The following is an 11,563-nucleotide window of genomic DNA, read 5'->3' on the forward strand; positions in this document are numbered from 1 at the left end:
TAAGCCGTTCGGATCAAATCCGGTAGTGACGAAGTCACGGTCGTTACATGAGCCAGATCATAATCCGGCCTGCGCGACAGCGCGTCCGCAAGGACATTCCGCCTGCCAGGCTTGTACTTCACCTCGAAGTTGTACTCCGCGAAGAAGGACAGCCAGCGGGCCATCCTTTGCGAGAGGTGAGGCGACTGAGTCGCAGTGCGTAACGACGCATGATCCGTGTAAATCACGAACGGCTGAGAGTCCAACAGATGCACCCTGAACTTGACGAGCGCATATTTCATCGCAAGTAGCTCTTTCTCATGGACAGGATAGTTCTTCTCCGCAGCCTTCAGCTGGCGAGATTCGAACGCCACCACGCGCTCGTGCCCCTCGGCGTCTACTTGCAGCAGTGCACAGCCGATGGCAAAGTCCGAGGCGTCACAGACGACACTAAACGGACGAGCGGGGTCTGGCAGAGCCAGAATAGGCGCATGAAGGAGACTGTCCTTAATGGCCGCGAACGCATCTTGATGCTCGGTGTCCCAACACCACTCCGTATCCTTCTTCCTGAGATTGGAGAGCGGCCGAGCCATCTCAGCGTAGTTCTCGCTGTACTTGTGCAAGTAATTGGCCAAGCCAAGCCACTTGCGAAGTTCCTTCTGGTTCTTGGAACCGGCCAGTCAACAATGACCTTGACCTTGACCAGGTCGGCCCTCAGGCCACGCTTCCCAATGAAGCACCCTAAGCAGGGGATCGCTTCCGCTCCGAAGATGCATTTGTCAATGTTGGCGTACAACTTGTTTTGACGCATGCATTCCAGCACAGCACGCAGATGCTCGACATGGTTCTCCATATCAGTCTTTCCGTGCTCCGCACGACTGTGGACAAAGATGTCATCGAAGTACGTTTGCGCGTACGCCCGATGGGGTCTGAAGAGCTACGTCACAAGACGATTTAACGTCGCTGGCGCGTTCGAAAGCCCTTGGGGCATCACCAACCAGTCCCAGAGCATGCCGCTCGGATTACTCACCGCAGTGAGAGGAATGTCGCTCGTCCTCATGAGCAATTGGTATTATCCATCGACCAAGTCGAGCGCACTGTACATCGTACATCCTGTCATGTTGTTCTGAAGAACATCCTTCCGAGGAATCGGCGTCTGCGCCGGAATGGTAGCGGCATTCAGCTTGTTGAAAGCATGCGCGATACGCCACTTGCCATTCGGCTTTCTGATACAGAACGTCGGCGTAAAGTGTGGAGACTTACTCTCACGCACCATGCCCGCTTCGTGCTTCGCACGGAAGAACGCGTCTATGACCTCACACTGCTCCTTCGGCAATGGCCACTGCCTCGTCACGCAGTACTTCGTTCCCGGAACGAGATCGATTTCGTGTCGAACAACTCGATCCGGAGGTAGCCCCGAGGGCGGCTCCTTCGAGACCACGTCCTGGTAGTCCTTTACCACTTGATACAAGGGATCTGACGGGTCCTTCAGGATCGCCGATCCGCCCCGCGCATTCAGCGCCTTCTTGGTGTCTTCCAGGACAGCTTCATCCAGAAGCGAGGAGGAGTTCAACTCTTGTTCGGGTCGTATGACCACTACCTCAACCAAGTCTCCAGCCTTCAAGGTTTCGCCAAGCTCGGCCAAGGACATCTCGTCCAGCTCCAGGAGAGCAGACAGTGAGTACACAAGTAGAGTACACAAGTCGTCGAGGTTGATACCTCCGTCGACGTCGCCCCGTCACTCCATTCACGAGTCTATAGAGCTGCTCGCTCTCGCGTGGAGCCTCACCGCTCGACACGCCCTTCTCGACTCGTGGGATCGCAGACGCCTTGCGTCTCGCAGCCAGCGCTTTGCGGCGCTGCCTCCTCTTCATGGACACCGTCCGCCCTGAAGAGCTCCGTGATCTCGCGTGCGTCTTGACGCCAGGTGTCACCACCTCGTTTGACTCCTGGGGTGCTCCTGTGTCTTTACCGACACTCAGCAAAGAGCTGCACGATCCGCAGCCACCACTCAGTGGATTACGTGCCACTCCACGATCTTCATCCGGGCAAAGCCCCATGTTCATGCCGACAGCGCCGTCGCTGGCACGCAGGAGGACGTCGCCCTCAGACGGACACCCGCTCAGCAGAATTAGCGCCGCTCCACATCCTTTAACAGCCGGGCCGCGACCATGGCTCCTCGGCCTCATGCCGACCTTGTCCTCACTTAAATACAGCGGGGCGTCGCCCTCAGACGCACACCCGCTCAGCGGAATTTGTGCCGTACCACCTGCCGTCCGCGAGCCACGCTCGGAACGCTCGTTCTCGACACACTCAGTGTCCACCAACTCGGAAACGCCGATGTCCAGCACATTGACCGACTCGGTCGAGTGCTCGCGCCAGAAGCGCTTCTGCTTCCTAGCAGAGGTGGGTTCATGACTCGCCAATGCTGCACCAGGAGAGAAATGCGTAGCACCAAGGGTCTCAATCCAAGGCTCATGGCGTTTCAGCCACGTCATACCAAGGATGAGATCATATCTCGAATCGAGGTCTAAGACCCGACAGCGTTCCACGCTATCAAAATCCGAAAACTTCACGCCCAGGTCCACAGGGATCTTAGGCACCGTGACACGAGTGCCCGTCGCGAGACGAACAGTGATGATGTCACTACCGCGCGCTATCAGTGCCTCAGCATAAAGCTGACTTCCCTCCATCGTAGAACGACGGGTGTAGTTACCCGACGCTCCCGAATCGATCAAAATCGTCCATGGCTTCGTGAAGCCCTTCACCCAAGCTTGGACAACTAGCAAGTCCGGCTTGCATACACGTTCCGTGTTAGAGAGTACGGCACTTTTCGGGGCATAGTCCTGTCGACCTCCACCTCGCCGAGGCTCAATAGAACTTCGTTCTTCCCCAGTAGGCCGCCCCGCGCCTACTGGGACTTCTCGTTTACCCGAGACAAACCAGAGCCCTGGCTCGAACGCGAAGAGCGGCTTGACAAAGCCTGGCGCTGATGGCGCAGCGAACACCCAGCACGAAGGTGACGGGTGTCGCCACAGATAAAGCATCTGCGGATACCGCGACGCTGCTCAGCAGCACGAAGCTCGGCTTCTTCGTCTTCAGCATAGCTGAGGTCAATAGATTCCGGACCACTCGACGCGCTAGCGTAAGACGTATTCCACCCAAGTCTGGACGACTTAAAGTTGTGCTCCGCATTCAATGCGACGCTCACAGCCTCTTCGAAAGAGCTCGGGTGGGTTCGGAACACATCCGTCCTGGCAACGCCAGTGCAGAGGCCCTCCATGAACACCCTAATGGTGACTGCCTCCGGCAGGGGGTCCGCAGACATATCAGCAATGAGAGTTCTCAACTCTTGGACATAGTCCATCAACTCCTTCTTGCTCTTCCTGGTCGCCAGAAAGCGTGGGCTCACGCGATCCGCCTCGTTAGGCGGAGCAAACACTCGGGACAATTGCTGTTTCAGCTGGTCCCACGTCGGGAAGGCCACCTCGACCGACGCCCCGGACGTTAGTGCCCACTCTCTCGCTCGCCCACCGAGCTTCGAGATAGCTAGTGCCACGCGCTGCGACTCCGTCCGGAGTAGAGCTGAGCTCATAGCCATCTCAACCTCACGGGTCCAAAGCATCAAGCTTTCACCCTCATTGCCATCGAAGGTCTTCACGCTCAACATGAGCGGCTTGGGTCTTGTTCCCGCGTCGGATGAAGCGGTCGTTTGGGGCGCCGCGGCCGTCGCCATCCTCTGCTGGAGGTGCTCTAGCAGAGCATTCTCGTAGCTTGAAAATGCCTCGAGACGCGCCGGGGCCTTGCTGCGCAAGTTCCGGCACGCCCTCTGGACCCAGCAAGAGCATAAACGTTTTAAGTGCATCCTGCTGGTTCGGGGACAAGTGGGCGAACTGCTCCATCCTCCACAGAGGGTCAGTATATACAGACTCAGGTGTCGGATTGACTACTAGTGCTACCAAGTGCAGCGGGACTGCCGTAGCTTTAGCGTCAGAGGAAGATGTAACAGACTCGCGGAGTCTCAGCTTAAGATAGCCCGTTCTAATACCAGAACGTACGAGTCCGTACTCCTTACGGACTCCAAGAGTCAACCCTTAACTCATAACTGTGTGAATCTCAAACTGAATGTATTTCCCTTTATTGCGGCAAAGCCGCCTACGGTGTAAATGTATCCGGATCACTATCTAGCATAGTGAACCCTAGTCATATGCATAATCAGTGGCTCTGAAGCCATATACTGATTCTCCTACTGATTTAGATTAGGCAGTGTATACCCACTTCGTAACCCTTCGGGTAACTCTCATGTAACCCCGTTACACGAGTCGTCGGTCAGGTAGGTAGAGCCCGTAAATCAAATATAAGAGCACCCTTAGCCACGAGCTACAGCTAGGATGCATTGTACACACGCGCTTTCACGCTTAACCCACTGTGGTCCCTCAGAAGGAAGGGTTCGAGGCCAATTGAGGCCTCGAACAGGGGCGCCGGGGCGAAGCCTCGGCTGGAAGTCAAATATACTGGGGGGCTACGCCACACACCCAGACAAACGTACAACTGTACAGGGAGGTCTCTAATACCTCAAACACTCGGCCACTACTCACTCTTGGCCTTTCCAGGGATTAACACTCGGTCAATGTACCTTATGCTCACCGGCAGACATACCCCGCGTCGGCCGAGCGTATCCAGACTACAGCTAAGCTAAGACTTACCGGTAGACGGACTTGACCCTTGTGTGGCTTCGGGGGGAAATACTGCTCTGATTTAGTGAATAGAAACTGTGAGGCCTTTGAGGCGAGGCGGGTGAACGCCTGACCGCCCAGGTGTTTAGCTTGGCGCGTCCCGTGTGTAGACTCCCGAATGGGGTGCACCCAGAACAAACCCTAGCCGGAGATAGTACACCTAGATGTACACTCCAACCGATGTGGCGTGTGTCCTTGTGAACAATCCCTGTGGGTTCGTTTGTTTTCGTAACCAGGGGTCTTCAACCGTGGATGAGTTGTCTTGATACTTGTAGGTTGCTAGGTAGCAGGGCAGAACGTAACCTTCCTGGACGTCGCCTCTGACACCCTTTAGACAACCAAACAATACAAACAGGTACAGAGTTATATACAAACAGGTAGCCCTTCATTATTAATTTGGACCGTGAAAGGGTCGGTCACTACTCCAGTCAACTCCAGCCGGACTCCGGGATACTGGTCAATCCCGGACGGCTTTGGCTCACGCGCACCACTCTCAAGTACTGAGGTAAACTAACACAATCAATTACCCCATATCACACAATAGCTCTTAAATCAATACTTCCCACCCGGGGCTACTCCAACCGAGGTGAAAAGGTAATCAGTAATATGAAATGCGGGGCCTTCCTGGTCTGGACGAGCTCAACTGCAACTAGGAAATGAAATGGGATGGATCAACCTCGGGTTGTCGCTCGGTACTCACCCCAACTTGGACTGGACTTTGTTGCGGGAGCTCGACCCAGATGTCACAGTTGCAGGGCCCTCACGAGTAGACTTAGCCGGTCCTCCGGGAATGCACGTCCGGTAGGCTGCTCCAACTCACTTGCGCAATCTTTGGCAAAACGAACTCTGTTTTATCTGTTATCTGTGGTCTCTCTCTGTCTGTCTGGCTATTCTGTCGATCTTTACATGCACTCCATCTTGACTTGTCTTCACTATGGTCTTGTCGTCGTAATCGTCCGCGGTCCCTCGTAGCATACTTCCAGCGAGTACAATTATCACTGGGTACGCAAGCGAAGTTCAATGTTCCACGGAATCCGAACAGATCTTGGCTGGTCGGAAACATCTTGGACCTTGTAAACTGGATCTTCACATCTGGGATGGTATCTTGGCATCTTGGTATCTCCATCCGGGATTCATGATTATCTCCAAACGAGATCACACTCCACTTAGGCTTCATATCCGGGATGTCTTGGAACGCTTCACGGTTTCTGGGTCTTCACTCGATCCGGTCGGGCTCTTGCGTTGAACAGGGCACCAAGAGCAGGCGGCCTCCAGTCGGAGGCACTTCTACGCTCCCTTGGGCTTTGCCTCTCGTTCGGTACTTGGTTCCAGCCGGGGTCCGCTCTTGGGGACATCTCCATCCGGGATCACCAATCCTTGTACACTGCCAACGCGAGTCCAGCCGGGATCCGCTTTTCCCATACGCCACGTGTCGCTGTCACCCTCGCCCATAGTGAGCCTCTGAGCCAACCAATCAAAGGCGCGGCTCGGGGAATCCTCGAAAATCTCCAATTCCATCGTGTCACCTTCCCTATAACTAATACCTAATGTCTATACAAATATCAAGTATCAACCGAGCCTTCGAGCCGGACCGACGACTCGACGACTCCTCGGCTAGGTCCGGATTCCTAATGAGAGGCAAATCTTGTACCCACTATGACTACTTGGAGGACTCATCGTATTATGACCCGCTGTGCCTGGTTACTAAATGGCTGCCCATCTGTCACTCTAGTGCGGGGAATGAGAATAACCAATCAGAGGGCTCGGCTGGCTGTCACTCGAAGGTTCCAGACCGTTAGGCCTCGGCGCGGGCTGTTCTTGGTCATTTTCCGATATTACAGCAGCCCTCACCGCGGCCCGACCCAGCCCAACTGGAGAGTGCTGTGGTGCACATCATCCCTACCTTCATGCCGCGCGCGCCGAATGCTCTGGACGAGGCGCAAGCTGCTGCCCTCCGCGCTGTCGGCTCTGATTCCTCGATAAGTCCATATCCTTGATGAAGTCTCTGTTCGTCATCGCGCAGCAGCTCCCATCGCTAACATTCTTCCTCTTGTCGTGAACAGCCGCCTGCTGCGCCACGCTCATCTGCTGGCGGGAGCGGCTCTTCCGCGCCTCCACCCGAGGTCTCGGCGTTTTCTCTCGAGGGCTCGGCGGTGCAATTTCCGCCTCTGCTTCGGCAAGCGTCTGTGGCTGCTCAAGCGCCCGGCGTTCCTGGCGCGTCTCCGTCACCAACTCTCGTTGCAGCTGGTGCTGGCGGGGCGTCGGGTGAGCGCCAGGACTCAGTCGAGGTCGATGCTGTCCGGGTTCCTGTCGACTCCGGTCTCTCCGAGCCTTCGATGTCGAGTCCTCGTGAGCGGTCGTCACCAACCCCCACGAAGCCGTTGGAAGGTGGACGTGGGGTGTCGGCTCGCTCAGAGGAAGGTGCTCCGTCTTCTCCCCCTCAGTCTCCGTCGAGTGTGCAGTCCGATGACTTAGTCGACCCTGTGTCTGGTCCAACACAGTTTTGCCGATCAACTTACACGGAAGCCCACGAGCCCGCTCCGCCCGAGCCCTCGTCGTCGGCTCCTGGTGACGACGCTGAGTCCTCGCCTCGCGCGCCGATCCCTTGGTCGCTTGAGGCAGCACTCGAGGGCCTGATCGAAGCAAACGTCACTCGCACCGTGCGCCGCTCCGAGTCTCAGTTGGAGTATCATCTGGACCAACGGTTGGCAGACCTCGGTCAGCTCATGATCGGGCTCGTCCGGTTCCCACTGCTGCGAGTCGACTACGACCTTGACCAGCGTTTGGCTGACGCCCGAAGTCTCAGCTATGTCGTCCGAGCTGCCTCGCCAGACGCCTTGCCGCGTCCCCTCGGCTGGGGTGAAGAGCTTGACGCCCTACGCCAGGAGGTCCGTCGTCTCGAAGTAGCCGGCTCGTAGTGAGCGCAGGCTCAACAACGGGAACGACATCCGTCTCCGCACGGAGCAGCTGTGTACCCAGGCGTCTGCTGAGCGAAGGTAGTTGGCTACTGTTGCCTAGGCTCTTCGCGATGAGCGGGACTCCATTAGCCGGCAACTCGCTACGGCCAACCGAGCTCTCGCGTAGAGCGTTAAGGTGATCGACCACCTGAAGGCCCAAGTTTCGAAGCGCGACTCTTCGCTGACGAGCCGTCACGCTGTCATCAAGAAGGACCGCCAGAGCTTTCGTGAAGGGCTGTCTCGCTACTCTGACACCCTGAAGAAGTTCCATGCGTATCTCCAGCAGTCGAACGATCAACGCTTCATCCTGGCGAACCTTGACCTAGGCGATGACTCGTTATTGCCTCCAGTACTCAAGGAGTTCCTCCGAGACTTCGCCGTCATGGATTTCGAGCTTTCGGCTGCGACGGCCCCGCTGAAGCGCCCGCGTGAGACTTCAGAACCAGCGGCTGTCCACCCATCTCCCAAGGCCAAGACCCAAGACCAGACGAGTCCTAACTCAGATCGAGACGAGGACTTCGGAGACGTCGGCCTATTCTCGGAGGGCTCGGACGATGACGGGCCTTTGGTGCCATCTTCGAAGCGTCGGAAGAAGCTGGTTGGGTCGACTCCTGCAACTGCCGCGCCGTCCACTATCCCTCGGAAGCCTGCTCCTTCGAATCTGAAGTCTCGGCTCGGGCGTCCCTCGAAGCCTCCTGTAAAGAGGAGTACGTCCGTGCTTCGGCGTCCTGCTGGTAGTCGGCCACTACGTCTTCCTGCCGCCTCGACCACGTCGGCGGAGCAGGCAACTGCTTCGAGCTGGACGCTCGCCTCATCGGCAGCCATCTCTGAGCTCGGCACCGAGGCGTCGGTTCCCCGCCCTCTGGTCGCGCCGTCGTCTCCGCATCGTTCGGACGCCTCCACCTCGTCGCTGCCCGGGTCGCGCCGGTTCGGTCGTCCAATTCGTCTGCAGTCTCTCAGACAAGGCACGGGGAGCAGAGGACGTCGTGAACTCTTCGGTGCTGAACTACGACTCTCCTTACGAGGCTTCGGTTGTTATGCAGTCTCGCAAGGATGGCCAGCCAGTGCGTTCTGCGTCAACTATGGCTTCTCTTCAGTCCAAGGTCGCGGTGGAGAGTGAGAACGCCCGTGACGACGTGGTCCTGGGTCTCGGCGAGCCGTCGGTTCGGCGGTGGATCTCACTCGCGAAGTGGGGAGCTCGGTATCGGTAGCGACTCCCACTGCTGCGTCTTCGCGTGGTGGATCGCGTCGTAACCCCAAGAAGGTGTCGGCTAAAGGGGCTAAGATTCAGCTCCGTCAGCGTTCACGAGCCCGGGCCCTTCCTGTTGCTCCAGACGTACCGGCTTCTCGTCCGAGGGTTGGGCCTGTGCAGCCGAGGGCTGGTCTCGTTCCAGTCCGTCAGACTACTGCTCAAGCGCGCCGTGCTGAGGCCTCATCTCGTCAGGCTGCGTCGACGGCTCGCCGCGACCAGGTTCTTCGCCGCGGTAACTATGACGGGTCACTCCTGTCGCCTCCGTTCGCGAGTCCTGGAGCAGAGGTGGGTTGGCGGGAGATCCTGGAAACTCGGACCGTCCCGCCTGTTCCAACGTCTGCCCAAGTCGAGTGTTCGGTTGAAGGGATCCAAGCTTTCAGCGACTGGACGAATCCTGATCACCCCTTCTGGCGATTTATTGAGAGTCTCCCCGCCGAGCCTTGCTTGTTCGACGTGACCGACTTCCTTCCTGACGTTCCTATCTCTATTTGTGCGACTGGAGTCGCGTTGCTCACGAAGCTGTGGCGTCAGTTTTGTTGTCGAGCGGTCGGTTCAACCGAGAGTCACGATCTGTCCTTTGCGTTGAACGAGCGTGCGCACTGGGTGTCTCCGGCGGCAGTAGAGCGATGGCTCGACCGTCTGTCTCGAAGACTCGGAGAGGATTCCGAAGAGTACCTAGCCATCCAGGAAGCGTGGCTCAAGTACTCGGGTTAGCGCAACGCTCGGTCCGATCGCCTCCGCATTCAGATCAAGCGCTGGTGGGCCCAACTGCTACCCGATGCGGATGGGAAATTCGACTACACTCCCGAGGTATTATTCGAGCCCTCGGTCCTGCACTACTGCCTCGAAACGCTCTCGTGGCTTCCGTCTTCGGCAGATTGGGTTGAGGCGGTCGTTGAAGCTGATGGCCACGAGCCTTGGCGTAACTGCTGGATTGCCGAGCACGCACCCCTACAACACCAAGTTCGTACCATGCAACCCTGGGGCGATGCTCTTCATTCCTCGCGGGTTCACTCTCCAGGAGGTGGCGTCCGCAGTTATCGTCAGCCCGATGCTCGACCGAAGCGAGGTCTCGGCTCCGTGGATCCGGGAGTACACCCACTACCACGGCGTTCCCGCTCCTGCTGAGAAACGTACCGATGAAAGCTCAGTTCAAGCAGCTCCGGAAGGCGCGAGGTAGCGGTGAATGACTCGCAGCCGGATAACTCTCCAAACTAGGCGCCGACTCTTCGTTCGCCCGAGCGCTCGGACGAAGCTGCTTCTCCTGAGTCGGGTCTCTTCCGGCTGGATCAGACAAGTCCGTGCTCAGCTCCGGCGACGAAGACAACCAGACCGGGGGCTCGGTTGAGGAGTCGACATCTCCGTCGGGTCTCCAGCGTCCGGCCGCTGGCTGTGGCCACCTCCAAGTGCTCGCTCACGCCGCTTCCGCGTCGAAGCCGTAGGCCCGTCTTCTCCTCTTCGCTTCTGCCCAGCCTGCACGTACACTCCCCGATGCAGTGTAGTGTTTCTCAGTCTGTAGGCGTGGTCGGATTTCTAATCTCAAATTCAAACAGCATCTCCATATCTCCACTGGAGTAGTTCGTAGGATCCATCCGAGAGTTCGTGCAATATGCATACATGTAGTAAAGGTTGCTGCAGTAGTTCTTTTCGTCTGTTGAGGCGGGCTGCATCACCCCGCCGGTAGTTCATCATGTTGCGCCAGTCGCATCTAGTCCTCGTCTGCGACTTGGACCATCTGCAAACGACGATCGCTGCGCTTAGCGCGCAAGTAATCGTACAGCATCCCTCCGCACGACAGGTTGGACGTGGCTCCCACGTGGGTTCATCATAACCAACCCATTTCACTTGGAACTCTCTGACCGCGCGTTCAGTGCCCGTCGAGAGCGGCGTCCGATCGTCCAGAATAGCCTCCACCTCGTACTCACCAGTGAAGTGGTCCGGTTCAAAGCTGTCTTCGGGTAGGAGTTCTTCATCGAAGTCTAGTCTCGTCCCATCCGTGACGTCAGTTACTAACCGAGCCTTCGGTCGGTCCCCATACGCGTTCATTTTCTTCAGTCGAGACACATGAACGACTGGGTAGAATCTATACCCACTCCGGTCTGGTAGAGCCAGCTCATACGCGTACTCGTCCACCTTCTTCTTGATTCGGAAGGAGCCATGCCAGCGATGTGCCCAGTTCTTCGTTAGCCCCGGTTTCACACGCTCCATGTAGAGCCAGACACGATCACCCTGCTCGAAGAGCGACTTCGAGGTTTCGGCCGACGAGTCATCGGTCGGGTTCGTCGTTTCAGTGTCTTCACCTGAAGGTTCGGTTCGGTCAGACGTCGGCAGAGATTCTCGTTCGCGTCGACTCAGGGTCTCGTTATACTTCTCGGCTCGTTTGGCCTTCTCTGTCGCCTGGTACGCTTTGGCCATCTCCAACGCGATCTCCTGTTGCCGATTGACTTCTCGTCTCCAAGCCAAGGCGTCGGTTTGGCGACGCGGCCTCGTTTCAGTGACGAAGACATAGCTCGAAGTGTCGTCCGCGCATCCCAGCCGTATACAAGGTAACGGCGTGTCCTTGCGCGTGGCGTCCTGCAAGTTGTTGATAGCAAAGATCAGCTTCTCCACGATCTCATCCCAGTCCTGTGCAGCGGGTC

At 57.3% G+C, this 11,563-nt stretch overlaps 2 protein-coding genes across 2 annotated transcripts; one reads left to right on the forward strand and one right to left on the reverse strand.

Annotated features, from left to right (window-relative positions):
* Positions 1-6,622: 6,622 nt before the first annotated feature.
* PHYSODRAFT_340907 (hypothetical protein) lies at positions 6,623-10,366 on the forward strand (the record flags this gene model as incomplete). The annotated part of the gene is made up of 8 exons (XM_009539161.1): positions 6,623-6,676; positions 6,779-7,603; positions 7,800-8,599; positions 8,625-8,818; positions 8,884-9,542; positions 9,639-9,734; positions 9,802-10,057; positions 10,218-10,366. 8 exons carry the CDS (start codon positions 6,623-6,625, stop codon positions 10,364-10,366), a joined length of 3,033 nt encoding a protein of 1,010 aa, XP_009537456.1.
* A 266-nt stretch (positions 10,367-10,632) lies between these two features.
* Positions 10,633-11,549, reverse strand: PHYSODRAFT_340908 (hypothetical protein; the record flags this gene model as incomplete). Its single annotated transcript, XM_009539162.1, has 2 exons — positions 10,633-10,680; positions 10,761-11,549. Coding segments are annotated over 2 exons (837 nt in total), but the record flags the coding sequence as incomplete, so codon positions are not given.
* Positions 11,550-11,563: the final 14 nt, after the last annotated feature.

Source organism: Phytophthora sojae (assembly GCF_000149755.1).
Source record: "Phytophthora sojae unplaced genomic scaffold PHYSOscaffold_13, whole genome shotgun sequence".
Classification (NCBI taxonomy): Eukaryota; Oomycota; class Peronosporomycetes; order Peronosporales; family Peronosporaceae; genus Phytophthora; species Phytophthora sojae.